Source organism: Mchenga conophoros, linkage group LG20, assembly GCF_057382185.1.
Source record: "Mchenga conophoros isolate Kocher_MC1m ecotype Shallow Benthic linkage group LG20, M_conophoros_male_GT1.1, whole genome shotgun sequence".
Lineage (NCBI taxonomy): Eukaryota > Metazoa > Chordata > Actinopteri > Cichliformes > Cichlidae > Mchenga > Mchenga conophoros.
This window is the reverse complement of record NC_140545.1, coordinates 32486659-32506572: the sequence shown is the minus strand read 5'-3', so window position 1 is coordinate 32506572 and position 19914 is coordinate 32486659. Positions and strand designations below refer to the sequence as shown.

Genomic DNA, 19914 nt, shown 5'->3' with positions numbered 1-19914 from the left:
TGGAATTGGAAACAGCAGCAAAGATGAAAAAACGCTCTATCCCAAAACCGAGGAGTGACTTCTCAACCTGACAGCACAGCCCTGCTTTAAGCTCCTCGGCAATGACCCACATAAGTCTGTCAGTGTCGTGCAGAGGCGGCGTTCAAAATGATGCCCCTGCTTGGGAAATTCTCTTTGAAGGCTCGTATTGAGGGCTCACAGAGCAGCCAGATTGGGGGGGAAATTAGACGATGCTGTCACTCTTCCAAATCTTTTTTTGTCTGAAGTGTGGGATGTGGAGCAGTGGGAAATACAGCATACTCCTCTTAATCTGTCTATTTGAGCATCAGTGTGCCCAGGCCTCTGTGGATATGATCAATTGTGTATACTGAAATCTATTCTCTAAAAGTTTAGTGTTCCTGTTACTCACCAGGGAGCTGTTGTCCAGCAGAGTTGTGGTTATGTTGCTGGTGAGGCTGAACGACAGGACATGTCCCTCTCTGGTGCGAAGAGCAACTTCGTTCTCTAAAAAAGGTTGAGTTCACAGAAGAAGGTCTTGTGCTATTAGAATGAAAGAGCAGAACCAGTGGCTGCTGCTGCAAACCAGTGGCTCAGTCGTAGGTGACCTCATTAAAGAGGCGTCAGACTGTTATGAGGACTTTATCAATGAAGAGTGATTTGTGAGTGAGAATATGGATCCTTACCATTCAGCCATGCCACACAGGGGTTATGAATCTTAAATTCTTCACTCTCGAGGTCCTCCATCGTGAGATGGGAGCGAAGTAACAAGTGAGACTCGTCTTTAAAAGCAAAGAGACAGCGATAACTAGCACATCAAAAACTCTCCTTTGTTTACAGAAATGCAAAGTCTGTGGCTTTTCGCAACTTGGCCTACATTCCTGCTTCATCTTGGATTCATATTTTGCATACTCAAAGTTACTGTTATTACTTTGCAACACTCAGTGGAATATTTTTCTATAATGTAAAGATGTGGGGGGGGGGGGGGGGGGGGGGGGGGGAGAAATACCACTGCGAGCTTGCCTAAAATTATCAGTAGTAAAACAGACATCTCAGTTCTTTAAAGGGACTCAGTATGGCATCAAGCACAGTACAGCTACAGGAGCATTGGTGCATTTAATATTTGTACGTGTCATTACCATATTATGAGCACAGGGCAGATGTCTCATTACCACATAAGTCTCAGTTATGGAGCCATGTTGCTATTTAAATTTAATAATAATTCTCCTCTCTTGAAGAAGAACATTAAGAGTTTCATGAGACTCCAGAGCTGTCCACGCAGAACTGTCAGTAGCCCAAAGAAGCCACCTCACTCAGTCATTGAATTCAGTATCTGAGTGTGTGAACTAATCTATTATTAACCATCACAAAGTCGGACTTTTAAATCATAGCACGGTGCTTTAAGGGATATTTTGGCATTTGAGTCAACTCATTTTATGATTTCCCATTAAACATTTTCCACGTTATTAAATACCTACCACTACTAAAATGCAATTTACAACAACGCCCTTTTCCTTTTTTTGGACTCCTTGGATCTGAATTTATATTCACTGAGCAGCCTTGGGGGAACCGCTAACCTGGCCTGACAATAACAATCTACCAGCAGCTCTAATTAACAGAATATATCCTGTTTGTTTAATCTTTACTGAATCTAAAATGTGAACCCAAGAAGTCACTTTTGGAGGTTTTTATGTTCTCTCTAGTTTGGCTGTATAGCTTCCTGAATTTGTCCTTGGTTGCCTGGCAACTGCTCAGGGCCAAGAAATTGTCACCTAGATTAAAAGCCCATAAACGGTTGCATTTACACTGTGTTTTTTTGTCAGGATTAAACAAACAGGAGAGACAGTGTTAATTAGTGAGCTTTAGAGGTGCTGGTAGCAGGATCCTGTTACTTCTGGAAAGAAGGCAGCTGGTTCCCTCTGTTTCCAGTCTTTATGCAACTAAGCTAAGCTGCCTGGCTGCTGGCCTCATATATTCCCTGCCCTACTATAGACTTATGAGGAGTGTATGCAATCAGCACTGCATTAGAGGTTCTTCAGTGCTCCTTAAAACATCTCCTCTCTGCTATGATACTTTTACTTTCCCCAACATCTTTCCCACTATTTTAACCATTTTCTTTGTCAACATTCTTACCAGGTGTGAGGAGGATGACGGAGAGAATGACCAGAGACATAACAGCCAGGATCACCACCATGGCGATCCCTATGCCCTTCCAGTTCCTCGGAGGACCATCTGTACTGCCCAGGTCCTTATGTTGAAGAGTACACAAACACACAAACACTGTGATGAATGCGAGAACAGCTGAGGAGGAGGACATTAGTGTGCACAGTCACAGAAATTTCTCCCCGACAGGCTCAGGGGGCTAAGACCAGCCTTCAGCATCGTAGGGCTCTCACTGAATTACACCAATTTTCCATATGAGAACAGCACAAAATTGCTGCATATGAGAGATATGTCTTTAATTGCGGCACCAATTTTAGCCACGCCGTAATTTTTTCTTTTTTTTTTTAATCTCTGCTTCATTTCACCTGTTACATGACTGATGGGCCATGTGGTACAGCTAAAACAGAGGGGGATGAGTTAAAGAGTTGTTGAGAAATGTGTTGTTCTTGTGTGCATTTATAGAAAAAAAAAAAAGCTATCTCATACTTCACCTCCAAAGAGCTGCTTTGTGTGTCGGGATTTAAACAACAGCACTGGATGAAGTTGTTAAAAAGGCAATAAAAGGAAGAAGAAGATAATATGATGAGCAACAAACAACAAGCAATTACCAAGAGAAAAAAATTTCAAACTTTAGATTCTAGTCCTCGTGTACCCTCCGAATGCAATCAGGGGAAACTGATAGAATGAGCCTGCATCAGTATCAGTCACAATTAAACACAATTGTGTGTTATTCCCAGGCTGTGCCCTGCTCCCCTCATAATGAGTTGCTGGCACTGCTGGAGCCGCGCGTCTGCTGGAGTGTGAAAGTTCAGTCACAAAGCAGCCATAAAACTCAGGCTTCATTATTTCTGTTCACCCCTTTGACTTGGCCCTCAAAACCTCGCTGGTCCTGATTACTTTCCACCAGGCTGTCAAGAGGAGGGCAGCGGAAGAAGGGCATATGGGGTGCACTGGTCAACAGATTGCTGCTCTTCCGTGCTCCCTGCATGACACCAGATGCCCCAGTTCTGTGCCATACTATCCTTGACATCAGCCTTTAATATCTTAGTACTTTCTCTCCCCCACACATGTGCCCTTACCTCTCTTCACTGTCTGATTTAAAGCCCCCGATACTTAGTCTATTAAAGTGCTGAAAACTGACGATGTACTTACATAGCTGGAGTTAAAATGTCTGGAAAAACTCATTTCCATGTGTGTTTCTTTATGGGTCCAACTGCATCAAAAGTTTAGTTCTGAGACACATTTTTTACCACTTTCTAAAACATTACATGTTTTCACACTCAGGGCCTGCCAGCACAAAACTCCTGCCAAGGTCTCATCTTTAATAGATCTGCTCGGCTGCAGTATCGTAACATGTTCAAAATTAAAACCAGTTACACCTGAAGGGACAACTTGTAAGCGATGTTTGAACTTTCTGTGCAGGCCAGAGCTAGGAGATTAATGTTGAAGGCTGTGTATCTCCTGCCTGGTCTAACACTGTTTTATCACATTTTCCTGCCCTCTTGGTTAACAATTGCTCCCCAGTCTGCTTCTGGTAGATAAAAAACCTATAGTATGTGAAGACTTTGGTAGAGTACAGTTACTGAATCATATTGCACAGTTAGCACTTTTGGCTAAAAGTTTGAAAAACTGCTATAAAAAAAATTGAAGGTCTATAAGAAAACAGTGGATATGCTGTAAAATGCAGTCATTATTAAGCATAAAATAAAACTGCATTGTTATTTCAGTCAAAACAGGCATTTTCAACTAAAGTCTTCACTTAACTGATACCACTACACTTGCACGTCCTTTCTCTCTTTATATGAGCAATATGAGACCTGGAACATCTGCCTAATGAGATGCACAGCTCTTATTATTCTCCTGAGCACAGACATTAAGCTATACTTCCAATTAAGGTCGCGCTGTTGTTAAGGCAGACAGGGAGAATCCCAGATTTCAGTATATAAGGAGTTTTGTCACGCTTGTAAATGAGGTACAGAGCAGACAGACTGAGCAGAATCCCCAGAGTGAACATTGGCGAAGCTGCTAGTGCCTACTGGCTGCTGGTCACAAAGCATGTGGGAACCTAATGCAGCACAAACTGCTGTCACAGTCGAACAGATGACAAGCTGTATGACAGACCAGGTTTATCTCAGTCAGCACCCTGACGGACAAGCAAAAATATCTCCATGTGGGTTTTCTGCTGAGCCAAACCACAACTGAATCACACATAGACAGTCTTTTTATTCAGCCTGCGTGATCCCACACGAGCTGGAGTGGAATCCGGGATGTGGTGTCAGTCAAACACCAGAGGGTGCAAGATTGCAAATCAAAGGCAATACCTCTGTGGATAACTCATCCTGAAGGCATCCCCGTGAGAGGAGTTTTGGCGAACCATGCAGAACTGAATTTGAAGAGAGAGAGAGGTCTTACATTTGCCAGCAGAGCCACAGGCTTTTCATTCAGCCAAATCATAGAATCAATAATGTGTACAAGGTCCAATGGGAAACAATTAACAGTGGGAACACAGCCACTGAGAAAATTTTTAGATAGACACTCTTCCTTAAACACTGTTTCCTGCAATATATGACAGCTCCTAGTGGAAGAACCTCACAAAAACTAAGCCTGTTTTGTGCCTTCTACCATTTTGACTTAGAATTTACACTAAATAGAAGCAATTGCTTATTTACCTGCACACAAACAAACTGGCCCCCTTTCCTCAATGAAGTGCACACAAAATCAGACAATTTGAACTGTATTGATCGAGTTTGCACACTACAAAAGCAAGTCACGCCAAACACAATTACTTAGTCTGCACAGCCATGCACCACAACTGGGTTGCGCAGAATCCAGGCGGCGCTCAGAATTCATAAATTAGGCTCAGGAGACCTCCTTAACTCCATCTTCTGTGTCTTTGCGGCATCCAACAATAAATCACATGCAGGGGAATGAAGAAACCAATGCAGGCTGTTCAGGGATTCTGCTTGTAGATTTGCATACCTCCGGGCACCCACCCTACTCCACCCCATCCCTTAATACTGGCCAGTAATGTTTATTGCACACAAAACATTGGAGAAGGCATCAACGAAATAACTACCAACATATAAAAGGGAGAGATGTATTGGCAGTCACATACAGCCCTCGATATAAACAAAAGCTTCCTGATTTTAAGGATTCACAATAACAGGTTGCAAGGGACATCTGCAGATAACCCACATATGCATTATCTTGTCAATATTTCCCCTTCCCTTCATTAAAAATGAAAGTCATCATTAGAGCAGACTGCTAACTTTAGCATAGTTTGAATAAATGGTAACCAAACTGCTGTAGTAATGACATCAAGACTGATCCGTATCTAAGGCTGTCTTTCATGAACTTCAGTGCTCTAACTCACTGCACCAGAATTATGATTTTTAGTTTCTTATCCCCCCCCCACAAAAAAACCCCCACAAAAAAAACAGTAGGTGGTAGGACACCATATGGAACAGGGCAGTTCTTTTTGCCCTCGAGGCTATTACCAGACAATGCAGCAAAAGCCTTAGTGAAATGAAAGGCTGCTTTAGCCTCTACTGCTGCAAGGCTGCCCTGTCTTCTTTTCATGCTCCCCATCACACGCACGAAAATTACTGTACAAAAGGTTGCTGTACAAGGGAGCTTTTCCTCAGCGTGTCCAGCCACTCAAAGTGGCCAAGCTCCTGCCTTAGGAAATAAGCAGCATCAGTAGAAACACATGTGGGAGAGCTACGGGTGAGATATAGAGTTACAGTACAAATAAAAAAAACGAACATGCCATTTTTTAGCAAGCTCTAAAGGGATACCAGCAAATGATATACACGTAATAGGTTCAGTGTAAGAGCTCCCAGTGTCATGCTGGCACTTAACCAGCGTTAAGGATAAAAAATATTGCTGTCACTGCTAGTTGCATTCCTTAATGGCAGGGATTTACTGAACCACAAACAAAGCGCTGTGTTTTTCTGACACAAATATGCTTTATTTTGTTGATGATTGTCACATTAAGTGGAATCCACAATCCACTTTGTACATTCTCTATCTAATATTTTGACACACCAACACACGACACAAGTCATTTTCACTTTTTTCTTTTCTGGTCCAAAGGCCAAGAGACAGGTGGTGCCTCGTGAGGCTGTAGATTGCAGTCTTGTAATACTAGGCTTTATATAGTGTCAATAGTATTTGAACTTCGCTGACTTGAGACAGGTGAGAGTCTATAACCCAGTGAAGCAGCAACAAACCCTCTTATTGAAAATGAACAAATATTATTGTCTCATTAATTGCTTCGCATATTGATTGGAGACTGCACTGAGATGCTGTGTCACTTGCAGCTAATGGAATATTTATAAGCCTCACAGCCGTTTGTGGCCCTCTGAAAGAGACAAAAGTGCAGAAGGATTATAATAAAAGATTCTTTTAGACTATGATTTCATTAATACTTCCTCTCATCAGCTTGTAAGTAAAAGACTTAAATATTAGTGTGTCATTTAATGCCAGACATCTCTGTGATCTGTATCACAAATAGGCTACGTACTAATTAGATATAATTAGACTACTCAATCTAGTCTCTTGAACACTTTCACCTTCAGGGTAGCCCTGTTCTAATGACCACTTGATTGAAACCCTTTCCCAAGAAGAGTGACAGTTTGACCTGTTCATTATTTGACTTGCCAAGATTTAAAAATGGACTCTGCTGAAGAGCAGCCAATAAAAATTCCTGAATAATTCAAGATTTATTTTTTAATTTAAGGGTTAAATTCAGAGTTTACAAATGATGCCACCTAACTTACGTGTATTTTCAATTTTACATTAAACCATTTATAATGCAACCACACTTACACACCATCGGTGAATGAAAGGCAGAAATGAATCTTGCAGATCACATCCTGTGCAATAACATTACATGTAAATGCATATCAGTGAGCTCACAAGTTGTTTAGAGGCAAAACTGTCTACTCATGAAAATACATGAATGTTACATTTGAATAGGGAATCTGTATGGAATCAGAATTACAGATATTATGGAGTATGTGCCATAACTAGCAAGGGTTTAAAGTGTAAAAAGAAGATATTGGCTCATAATCTTTGCTCATTGACAACACATCTATGCAGCAGAGGGCTGATCAATCATACAGCGCAGCCTGCCTCTTTATCACTGTGCAGGTCCACGCTGGAGGGGACAGTCTCTTAGAACAAATTCTCACGTCTGACTGTTGGAGGAATGGGGGGCATTGTTTCTGGTGCAGATATTTTGCTGAAAAAGTCTGCATGGGACAGAAAGACAATGTAGGAGTGACAACGACCGGACGTTAGCCCAGCCTGCACCGCAGTGCACAGAGTCAAGCCTGTCCAGGTGATGGATATTAACGAAGAAAAGTGTGAACGGGCGAAAAGGCAAAAACACCAATTCCTCACTGCACATCACAAAACACCCCCTTCTCTCACACACATACACGTGCTCTGAATCTAAAAAGAAAGAAAAAAAAGTGCGGACAAAACAAAAGAAAATGCACACATACCAGATCCGTGGTCATATTTTGTTGAGTTGTTGCAATCATTGTTATCCGCTGCAAGCTCTGCTCTGCCTCTGTAGCCTCAAAACTCGCCGAGCTGCTGCACTGTTGTCTTGCGGAGCCTTTTCTGTATCCTCTGCTTCTTGCAAGTTTGTCCTCGGTGGGCTGGTGGTCCCCCTCCCCACACTCAACCAACCCACTCCCTCTAAACGTCTCTCTCCGCCTCAGTTTCTCTCTGGTTGGGTGCCTTTCGTTCATTCACTCATCTGTTTTTAGGCTATTAATCATGATAAAACATTGTTGGGCATGTAAATACAACCGTAGGCGACTCCAGCTGTTCAGCTTTTCCAGTCCCCCTTTAAAATGCGTAATTATAAAACAATAAAACATGTTGGAGGTGATATAAGCCAGATTAACGTAAAAGCACAGGTAAAGGTTAGTGCTATAATTTAATAGCGTGACTATTGCCTCTATAAGTAAATTAAAGCGCAGTGAACGCCTATTTTAATATAAGGAGAACCACAATAGGCAAGGACCTTTCTATAGACACATTTAGCCCATCTGTCATGACTTGATTAGCTCATACACAATTATGAATATAATATGGCCAGAGAAGAATAGTATTGCTTTAAAAGTATGATTGGAAAAGTTAAAAGTTAAGGATGTGTGTTTTAGGGGGTCGAACAGAACACATTTATTATGGAAAAAGGGAAACTATTTGCACTCCTGTCGAATAGAAACATACCCATATTATAAGGTGAAGATAGTTATTTTTATAGGTTTATTTAAAAAAATTTCAATAATAAATTATGCATAAAAATTAATAAACACAGTCTAAGCGAAAGCCCTTTGGGACGTTATGCTCTAAAAACATTAAAATATATAATTAATTTCAAGCAAAGCAATAATCAAAAATTGACACGGAAGAGTTTGATATACAGTGTAAAATTCTTAGCTGCCCTGCTGTGATCCTGGTTGTGCAGAAGGGTTCGTCCTGTTAAAAGGGAGTTGTTGTTTTTTTCTTTAAAGTGCTTGCACAAATTGGGCTGCCTGATTTGGGGGATTTTCTCCAGAAAGCTATAGGGTCTTTACTTTACGGTATAAAGCGCCTTGAGGCGACTCTTGTCGCGAACTGGTGCTATATTAAAAACAAAACTTTAACTGAATTATGACCTCTGTTGGACACAAACAGGTTAAGGATGGTAATTATAGTTTTTGGTGTATCCGTGGCCCTGCAGATTCTGGCCATATTACTTGCTGGCATGAGCAGTATATGTTTTATAGAGTGTCTGTGTTTTGACAGCCGCAGCATAACGGCATTAACAGTCCAAACTCGGAAGTCGTTATTTTTCCACTTACGTGCTCTTGGGAAAAAACACGGGTCTCTATTTTTGAAAGATATGACCGGAAGTATTACTTTTTATTCTCATTTCTTCTTTGTTATAAATTTATTCGCTTATTTGATTGCTAAATATTAAATGTATTATCATTAGGGTTAACACTGGATCAGTTCTACCCATTCTGACGCAAATCTACTCGCTTACCTGTGAAGCGACTGGCCGTTACGGGGGTTTTACTTTGAAAATACAAACACGGAAGTTGCATCTATTTTTTGCGTTCACACCCGAGCCGTCTTCATCTCTCATTGGGTAGCGGTGAAATTTGAAATGCAACCCGCTCAGTGTGGCAGTAGCTGCCGAAGGATGTGGACAAAGGTTCGAAAAACTAACAGCTAAAAAAAAAAAAGGAAACGGAAAAAGAGCAGTGTGGTGGCTAAATATCACCGAAAGGCTTTTTTGTACAACGCCTCTCCAGGTATGTAGGTAACTGTTGCTTTCTGAATTTTGCAAATGGAGGAGATACACCACCTAAACTCAGAGCCATCGTAAACGCCATGTTGTTTAGGCAGTGTGCGGTTAATAGAGCGTTTAGTCTTTCCTGGCGTCAGAAGAAAAGCAAAATAAGCCAGCGTGTTCAACATAACGGCAAACACATATTTGCGTGAGCATACCAATACAGCAAGTTATCTGTTTTGGTTAAAATACTTGCAAAACTGAAAGGCGGCTAGCAAAAAATCTAGATAATCCACGGTATTCTGTGTGGTTGAACTTTAAAATGTATTTCTTCTCAGAGGGCCTTAAATTGTAAGACACCATGGAGACTGCGGTGCTGAACCTCCAGAGCTTATATGAAAGGATGAGGACGCAAGTTGACCTTCTCAGTGAGAACATTGAACCCAGTGAGTATATCATGGCTACAGGTTCTGTTGTCTTTACCTTCTGTTAATTCACACAGGCACTTCAGGCCCCTATAGACTATACTAATGCTCCCATTTTCCCCCCTAGACTTTATTCAGATGGCACAAAACTTTGATGACTGCCGTCGCAAATGGCTAAAGACTGAGCATGAACTGGGGTCATGCAAAGAGATGCTGAGAAAAACGGAGACTGAGAGGGGAGCCTTGGAGGTCAAACTGAAGCATGCCCGCAACCAGGTAGACGTGGAGATACGGCGCAGACAAAAGGCTGAGGCAGACTGTGAGACACTGGTAGGAAGGATGACTAGACCCTCATTGCCAACCCTTCTTTGTTGTTGGTGTCAATTTAGGCTACAGTGTGATTTCAATTGACTCATTTTTGTGTCGTGCTTGGATTTCTATGATACAGGACCGTCAAATTCAGTTGATCCGGGACCTCTTGACCTGTGAGGGATCCAGTAACAGCATCCAGTTGAGTGCAGAACAGCGCTCAGCTCTGGCTTTCCTGAACACAAACTGTCAGGCAACAACCAACCTTAATACCAGCCGAAGGTAAGTAACTCAAGATGTTTTATGTTAAATTCAAGCTGTTTAATGTAAAGCTCTTATTTCTGATTACTGATTGTTTGATTTTAAGGTACTTTCTCTTACACATGGGTACATCTAAACATTTCAGCCTTTTTACTGAATTACTACTTAGAGTTTTGAATCAGCCATTAAGTTAGGTGGGACACATGTGAGTAAAAGAACAGCATTAGCTGATCTGATGCATATTTTCTGTTGCTCTTGATAGACTGATGACGATAGATGAATCAGGCTCCATCTTGTCAGATATCAGCTATGACAAAACAGATGACTCTCTTGTAAGTATTTCTCTTTTACAAGTTAGAACTTGAATGTATGGGGAAAAAAACCCTTTAATTTTGAAACCTTTTTTTTTTTACTTTATTTTTATCACTTTGTTTCAAAGGAGCAGACATAACAGAGCAAAATAAAACAGGTCACAAGGGGTAGGTAATACAATAAAGCACACAGTTACTGTGTACTTTATTGTATTACTGCTTTACTGTGCTATTTTATTGTTTTTTGAACGTTATTTTTATCATTGCGTTTCAAAGAAGCAAACAGATTTCACAAGACAGAGCAGATCAAAACAGGTCACCTGGGGTAATACATGAAGCACACAGTGGCTAGTTAAGTACACGATAGTGATTGTTTTTTGAATTAATCCCAGGGGTCTACCCACGCACCTGTGGAAAATCAACAAAAGAAAATGAATGGAAGTCCAGACTAGTCCATCAAGTCCTTCCAGACCCCAGATCAAGCCAGATGTTCACGCATGAAAAAATCGATTATGATCAGTGCACAATGTTCAAAACTATGGTTACCACAGGAAGAATTGTCTAATATGATATAGTTATTATATAATTATCAGTCAATCTTCTCCTTATCTCATATATAACAGCCATTTTAATCAATACTTCTGAAATGTATCTCTACAAACTCTTTTCATTTCTTTTACAAGGCCAGCCACATTCTCAAATTTAGTGTCTTCAATTTATGATACTATCTCTGAGCAGTAAGATTGGACTGCTGGACATTTCCAAGATAGTGGTCAGCCAATTTATAATTACATTGTCAGGTCCATGAGAATTCTCTCCACTGGCTACGACTGGAGGTGCTGACATTTATTTCACATATATTTTAGCGATCCTCATTTGTTGGTGTTATATTTGCTTCCTTCTCCCATTTAACTTTGAAATATAAGGTGAAGTGTTTCCTGAGAAATTGCATACACTAATACATTGTAGATACCAGATTGTTGTGGATGTTGTCCCTGTCGGTATCAATGAAAATAATTGAAATCTGTTAATGACATGCTCGATCTTGACAGGATTGGGATTCCTCCACTGTGAGGACAGTGCGACTCAAGAAACGAGAAAAAAGGGTGTGTTACTTCTGCTCTTTCAAATTTGAGAAGTGATGACATTGTTTTATATGTAATGGAAACGAGAGTGTTAAAGTTCTGTTTTGATTTTAGCGCTCCTCGAGAAATCATGTTGATGGTCCTCCAGTTGCCTCCAAAAGGTCTCGATCAACAGGAAAAACTTCAGAGATGGTAGGTTATTTATTTAGCTCTGGGTATTGCTTTCATATATCATACATGATCTTAATCATTCATCATTTTTGTTAGCTTTGGCAACCAAATGCTGATGGCAGATTGCAGCCAAGTCTTGCAGCTCATTGCTGTGCCCTGATGTAGTTTGGCTGTATTTGGATATTCTGACTGTTCTTATGTGTTGTGACAGGGAAATGAGGCCATTGTGACAAAGACCACAGTGACTGTTCCTGCAAATGGAGGATCTGTTGAGGCGGTTTCTACCATTGAGACTGTTCCATACTGGACCCGCAGCAGGAGAAAGACTGGTAAGATGTCTGTTATGAGGTAGTATACAGCTAAAATATCTGTGGACGCTGCTTTTATATGTGGCTTATCTATGCTGGAGTTATATTCCAGCCTGCTCAAATGATTGTTCTTAGTTTCATCCAGCTAACTTTGTTCTTCAGTAAGTAAAATCATCTACTCGGCTAACAAGATAACAACATGGGGCTCTGTTGGGTTTTAGCAAAAGTAATAACACATAATTTAATGGAAAAACAATGTTGGATGTGTTGGAAAAAAAACTTCATTATGCAGTAGGAGTGATTCAGAACTGCACGATGAAGGTTTGTGCTATTTTACAAGCAGGTATTTATTTTCTATCTCTCCTGTTCAGCTGCTATGGAATGGGACTCTGAATCTGTCAAGTCTGAGGATGTCTTCAAGCAGCCTGCCAACCCTGAGCTAGAGATGAAAGCTGCGCCTAGTACTCCACAAAGCAATGGAGGCGTCCGCCTTCATGAGTTTGTCTCCAAAACTGTAAGAATGACATTAATGCGAAAGAACAGCACTGACTGAATGTAACTAGAAACGCACATTTTCCTTTCAGATCAAAGGAGTGTTCTCTTTATCTCCAAATTAAATATGTTTTGCCATTATACAGCAATAGCTGAAAAAGTAAAAGGGATATTTACTTATATATTTTAAGAATTGAATATGTTAAATTATTTATTTTTTTATTGACTTAATTTAGTGTTGCTATAGCAAGGGCGCACAATTAATTTCCCCAAGGGGCCACATGAGAGACTGGGGCTATTGTGGTGACCTCCACTAACATGCTTGTGAAAAGATAAAATTAATATTGAACAGAATTGAGTTCAGCTTATTGGTACGCCCCTCAACAATAGTCCCAGTTTCTCTTGCGGCCCCATGGGAAATAAATTACCCAGCCCTGCGCTTCAAAAAAAATGTTGGCATCCATATTGACAGTGTTGTTTGCTCATTTGTATCGCTATTAAACAAAGTGTCTCTGCTTCTTTAGCTGCATATATATGGTAGATAACTTCACAGTCTCTTGTGGAATGTCTTTATAGGTCATTAAGCCTGAATCCTGTGTGCCCTGCGGAAAGAGGATCAAGTTTGGCAAGATTTCACTGAAGTGCAGGGACTGCAGGGTGGTCTCGCACCCCGAGTGTCGTGAGCGCTGCCCTCTACCATGCATCCCCAACCTGGGTGGCACACCAGTCAAAATTGGGGAGGTATGTAATACAATTTTTACTCTTCATGTGCAGGTGGATCCACTGAAATTTAATCACAGTTCTGGCTGCTTAACCCATATCCTGTCTTTGTTTTTGTTTTGTTTTTTCAGGGTGTTCTCGCAGACTACGTCCCAGACACATCACCCATGATCCCTCCCATTGTGGTCCACTGTATCAGTGAGATCGAGCAAAGGGGACTGCATGAAGTGAGTGCTATTTCACTGTCCTAATATTATGCAGAAATGTGAAGAACAGTAAAGCCTCAAGCCCCAGTAGTTATTTTTAATGTCTTCCCCTTAAGCTGAGACAGAGCTGTAACTAAGATTTTACAATCTGTTACTGGGAGCTTAAGTTTGTAATTGGGCTATGGAAAGGCTCCAGATCTGCTGATTGCTGTTTGACTTTGATGCCATCTCTTCTTTCTGGGTTGTTTATTTAGCACTTGTCTTACTTGCCTTTTTTGTGCATAACTCAATTTCATGTGAAAATTGTTGAGTTTTCCTACCCGAGTTTCTTGCCTTTTCTGTTCTTATTAGATATCCTTTATCTTAACAAGATGAGTTGTGGACTCATCAAACCCTCTTATTTGCAGAAATTTTGCTAAAATTAATGTTGAAATGGAGCTAAAGTCTGACTGACTGACAGATCTGCTGATGCAAGCTGATTAAGCTGTTTTGTTATTGTTCTCATTTAAATGCATTATTATTATTATTATTATCATTATTATTATTATTATTATTATTATTATTATTGCTTGTAGCTACTCTGTGTGATTTAATGTGCTATTCTTTGCTATTTATCAGTAAATATTTAGTTGAACCATTTCTATGAAAGGGTGAAAGAGGAAGGCAGAAAATTAAGGGAATCAGAGCTAGCAAATGTCCTGGGGATGTTGTCTTTTGGATATTGGATTTTTTTTTATTCGCATAGTACTAAATCACAGCAATAACAGAGTTAAGACACTTTATATTGAAAGATAAAGACCCTACAATAATAGAGAGAAATCCCCAACAATTGGACATTGCCTTATAAATAAGCACTTGGCAACAGTGGGATGAAAAACTCCCTTTTAACAGGATGAAACCTCAGGCAGAATCATGGATTGGGAGGAGCATCCATCTGACACGAGCAGTTGGGAGTGATGGGGGAAGACAGGATAACTAAGGGAGAGTTCAATCACCTGATCCAGCCCAAACTATCAGCTCTATCAAAAACAAATTAAGCCTAATTCAGACTGGAAGCTTTTCCATAGAAGAGGGGCCTGGAAGGCTTTTCCTCCCAGTGCGAGGAACCATAACAGCCTACAGTATAAGAGTGAAGTGCTCTGTTGGGCTTATATGGTAGTATGAGGTGTCTAAGATAAGATGGGGCCTTAATATTCCAGACCTCTTGTTTCTGGATTTTAGTACCTTGCTGCAGAGGTTCCCCTTCATATCAAACAGTACGTTACAGATAACAGCTACAGTAATTTTCCCTAGAAACAATATCAGTATAATTCAGATAAAAAAAAATGTTTTTCCCCTTACTCAGGCTGGACTGTACCGTCTTTCTGGTGCTGAGCGCACTGTGAAGGAGCTGAAGGAAAAGTTTCTCCGTAGCAAAACTGTTCCTGTGCTCAGTAAGGTGGATGATATCCATGCCGTCACTGGCCTCCTCAAGGACTTTTTGAGGAACCTTAAGGAGCCTCTTCTCACCTTCCGCCTCAACCGTTCCTTCATGGACGCAGCTGGTAAGAGTGTGTTTACTAGTCTAGGGTTTTGGCACAAAGCAATGTCTATTTGAAATAACTGCAGTGTTGAAAGTTAAGCAATTTATCCAACACATGATTAAATACAGGTTTCATAAGTGCTTTTGCTTTACATTTGTGATTTGTTTTGATGAGCGATGAAAACCTCTGGTGGGAATTTGCCTGGAACAAAAACAAAGGATCGATCTCTAAGTCTGTTAGCATTTTTAGTGTTTGTTTTCTACTGTAGTCAGATGCATTTTCCTTCTAGCCGCTAATAAATCCACAGAAGTCACAACACCCTGTTTCTTGGTCTGTACTGAAAAAATGTGTTTTCCTTGTTTTCCCACAGAGATTTCAGATGACGACAACAGCATAGCTCTGATGTACCAAACCATTGGTGACCTGCCACAGCCCAACAGAGACACGCTGGCTTTCGTAATCCTTCACCTTCAGAGGTTTGCACCTACTCTTCTCTCACCGCATAAGTCATATATACATCATGTAAAAGAAAGAAAGTTTATTCTCTCTAAAAAGAACATAGCAGCGCAGTTTTGGTTTGCGAAGTTGCATCTTAACATCATCTGTCTTTATGGCAGATGAGACCAAAGTTTTTGGCCATGATGCACGGCATCACATTTGGTGAAACCCAAACAGCACAAATTATGTCAGCACAAATACATCATGAAGCACTGTGGGTGATGTCTGATGATTTAGACTCGTTTTGGACACCTTGCCAGCATGGAGTGGAGCATAAACTCCTCTTTATACCAAAGTTATTCCAGAGTCAAATGTTATGCATTCTGCCCCACAGCTAAAGCTTGGGCCAAATTGATTAATACAACAAAAAAAAAAAAAAAATCTAAAACTGAATGGCTGAAAAAGAAGAATCAAGGTGTTGCAATGGGCCAGTCAAAGTCCAGATTTGAACCAAAATGAAATGGTGTGGCATGACGTTGAGAGCTGCGGATAAATGAATGCCCCACAAACCTCAATGAACTGAAGCAGCACTGTAAGAAGTTGGCCAGAATTCCTCCACAATAGTGTGAGAGCCTGATAAAAGTTATTACTTCTAAGTTATTGCTGTTAAAAGTGATTCTACAAGATATTGAATTATGGAGTATACTTAGTATTTCACAGGCTTTCAGAGTCCTGTGGTAAATTTCCTTTTCAAGCGACTGTATTTGTGCTTTGGTAGATACATTTTAACTCTAGTCTCTTTGTACCTCACCTTTATAGAATATCGATATGCATTCTCTAATTCTAATATCGGTCGAGCTACGTCTAGGAAAAAAAGTGCAGAATTGCATAAACAACCTGAACTTTTTACTTTATATTTATTTCTGCTGTTAAACTTAAAATGAACTTTTTTTTTAAAGGATGCTCTTGTTTTTACTTTTTATTATATTTATTCAAAAACCGGTGGATGCTCGTTTTTTAAAATGTTTCAAATCAGCACATGTACTATTGTACCTGTGAGCCAAAAGCGCTGTTTGAGTTTTCTAAACGAAGTCAAAAGGCTTAAAGGCAGAGAGGGGCTGCTCCAAGGACTGTATACTATAAATGATTATTTTAAGCAGTGAATGATGCAAAACAACTTTCTGCAGGCACCAAATTAACATTTTGGAGCTGGACATGGGCATTATAGGCCCTCTTTAAAATATCAGTGTAATCTCTCGGGAGTTATTTTCATATATATATTTCATATGTCGTTGATTATACATCAGCTGGTCAGTACTGAATCTAATCAATTCTTTCAGAGTTGCTGACAGTTTGGACACCAAGATGGACATCAGTAACCTGTCCCGAGTTTTTGGTCCAACAATTGTGGGACACGCAGTTCCCAATCCTGACCCTATGACAATCCTACAGGATACCAAACGACAGCCTAAGGTAAGCTTGGAAGATGAGACGCAGCTCTTGCATACCTGTCCTAGTGTGCACTTGTTGAGCGCCTGCTGCAAAAATAAACTAAAGAAGAGCAGCGGATGCCTCTCTTTAAGGTGTAGTTGCACACACTTTACAACTGCACAATTTCCTTTGCCTTAAACTGAAGCAATCTTAAATGCTGAGAACAGCTCTTCATCTTTTTCAATTACTCTTGGATTATTTATAACTGATTCTCTGACAAAAGTGACCATAATAAACCAAGTCTGTGGCAAACACAATTGGCTCATTTTAATGTGTTCGCTGCAGGCATCAACAAAACGTGTAATTTGCCCAGGGGTAGCCAGACTTCTTGCAGCTGTTCCCTTCATTACACTTGTGGTTAGTCTCCTTCCACATTTGCTGGTTGAATACCTTTAATGTGAAATACCAAGTTGATGAAATCACAAATTTATCTCAATGACACAAAATGACATGCAGGTTTCCTGTGAATCCCTGTGAGCTGTTATTATATAGAGATGTACCCCCACAATGTAAAGATTGTTTAATAGTTAGTGCTGGAAAAGAATGCATAAATAATTTTTAAGATGTCTTAAATCTCACAGATTATAAATGCATTATACTTTCACTAGAATTTGCAGCAAAAGCTGCCATTTCTTAAACATTTACTTCTAATATTTATAACATATTAAAGTGTTTGTTTGTTTGTTTTTAAAAAAAAATCTTAATTCTGATGCATTTTGCTATTTATCAGGATGGCAGTGTCTGGCAACAGATTTAATATACATTATGTGGAATGGCTAAATCTAGGAGACTGAGCACACACAACAGCTGGAGGCCACAAAAAATCTTACAGTGTAATATTGCACAGAAGAAGAGCATAACACCATTATTTTTTTTTCTATTTTTTCTTTTTTTTCTTTTCTTTTTTTAGTAACTCCCCTCAATCTTGCTTAAGGCAAACCTAACTAGCGTAGCACGGGCGGAAGTGGATTAGGCAATACTCTGAAATAACCCTGATCTTTTTCCATTTTTTACTAATCCCTTTCTGTTCAGGTTGTGGAGCGTCTGTTGGCTCTGCCAGTGGATTTCTGGGCCCAGTTTGTGATGGCAGCAGAACACGAGCAGCCGAACTTGGAGCATTTGATCATTGAAAATGCAAACTGCTACGCCACCCCTGAGAGAGCTGGAGGTTTGTTAAAACTTTTTGTTATTGCCGTATGAGTGTGGGCGCAGTCGTTTCAACAGCCTGACATTTCATGGGAGGCTGAGATTGTAAATGTTAACTGTTTGTGATATTTCAGTGAGCATACTGGGACCTCTGACCACTCCGGAGTACCAGCTCAATAAAACCCCCTCCTCCAGCTCTCTGTCTCAGCGCATGAAGTCCTCTCTGACACCCAGGTAATCACATGAGCACAGTCCTCCCGGCCCTGCTGGCATTATAATCAATGATCTCATGATTAATTGAGAAGATAAAGCTACAAAGTGTTTTCTCTCCTAATTTACATAAATGCTGACTTCTTCTGACTTTCATATAACTTAATCTACTGTGTAATATCTCATTATCATTCATCAGCTCTGTTTTATTGACTATAGCTCCTAATTAATAATTCCATCATGTTTTTAAAAATTTTTTTTTTATGTATGCTGTTTGTTGCAGATTTGGGTCAAAGAGCAAATCGGCAGTGGGATTTTCTCGCCAAGGAAAGTTCTTTTCTTCTCCGCTCCTCAAATAATATCAAAGCAGCTGCATTTAATCCTTTATTCTTACTGCAATAACAGCGACTAGTTTGTTTTATGAATAACATTTAATTGCATCTATAAACACCTCCAATGTAGTCTTCCTCTGCATTCTTAAAAATTCTGTTTCTGAATGTTAGTTTTTATTGTTTTGTTTTTTTTGTTTTGTTTTTAACATTTGTAAAATGGGAATTTTTTTTTAAAACAACTAGTTTTTTCTGTCTGTGCACACTTGTGTCTTTAGGACTGTTGCTCCTAATAAATGTCCAGTGTGGCATTCTCATTTCAGATGACAACACACGAAAATGCACTGTCTATTCACTCTTAGATAAGTGTGCTCATAGATGAAAATATGTACTGTATATGAACAGTTTTATTGTGACCCGCTTCTAAATGTAATTGTTTCCCTTTAATAGTTTTTCAGCTCATGTGTCACTCAGAAGTTGAGAAACTTATTTTTTTTATTATTATTTTTTTGGTATTTCATTCTAGGTTGTAGTTGATTGTGTGGCTGATGTTTGTATTTCATTTGTTTTTATTTTAATTTGAATTGTCCCACAGTATTTTGTTTAGTGAATATAATTTAGAAGTGTGCATACCTTTTTCCTTCTTGTTTAATAACAAACTGTAGTAATAAGAACTCAACTTTCAACCAGATCTACTTGGTCATCGTCTACAAGCTTCACTAGGTGTGGATCGTTTTAGTAAATGTCAATGATCTCATTGTCATTGAAAGGCAACAAAGCTTTTACCAGGAGTTTTGGTCACTGGTTTGTGCTGCAGGCTGTAGCCTCTGCTGCACCAGACCCTCTGGTGTTTATTGATCTGTGTAATATTTGTACTGTGGGAGGTTGCTTATAAGCAGTCCTGCACAAAAGGCAATTACAGTGGGCTATTAGCCTGTTGAATTACTGGGGCATTATTTGATAAACTATAATCACGCAGTTTGAACAAAAATACACTATCTGAATTTCATATAAAATACATTTACAAAAATG

At 39.8% G+C, this 19914-nt stretch overlaps 2 protein-coding genes across 4 annotated transcripts in view; one reads left to right on the top strand and one right to left on the bottom strand.

Moving 5' to 3' along the window:
* The window catches only part of LOC146551198 (inactive dipeptidyl peptidase 10), a 26782-nt gene extending 17502 nt beyond the window's left edge, over positions 1–9280 (bottom strand). Inside the window, exons 1-5 of one of the 2 annotated variants that reach the window (XM_085261113.1) lie at positions 9209–9280; positions 7671–7941; positions 2131–2245; positions 684–779; positions 410–504 (exon numbers count right to left, since the gene is read on the bottom strand). In XM_085261113.1, the coding sequence (XP_085117239.1) occupies positions 410–504; positions 684–779; positions 2131–2245; positions 7671–7922 (558 nt within the window). In that variant the 5' untranslated portion in view covers positions 7923–7941; positions 9209–9280. Of the gene's footprint in view, positions 1–409; positions 505–683; positions 780–2130; positions 2246–7670 lie in introns of both variants that reach the window. The other variant, XM_085261114.1, reaches the window with a different exon arrangement.
* On the top strand, positions 9270–19914 carry racgap1 (Rac GTPase activating protein 1). Of its 2 annotated transcripts, none has more exons than XM_085261116.1 (17): positions 9270–9479; positions 9796–9903; positions 10010–10212; positions 10331–10473; positions 10715–10784; positions 11816–11869; positions 11963–12040; positions 12231–12348; positions 12699–12841; positions 13396–13560; positions 13671–13766; positions 15091–15289; positions 15639–15744; positions 17047–17179; positions 18230–18365; positions 18478–18577; positions 18837–19914. In XM_085261116.1, the coding sequence occupies exons 2-17, from the start codon at positions 9819–9821 to the stop codon at positions 18910–18912; spliced, it is 1905 nt and encodes a 634-aa protein (XP_085117242.1). In that variant the 5' UTR covers positions 9270–9479; positions 9796–9818; the 3' UTR covers positions 18913–19914. The 2 variants fall into 2 exon arrangements, with proteins under 2 accessions (XP_085117242.1, XP_085117243.1); XM_085261117.1 differs by having other exon boundaries at positions 9270–9487.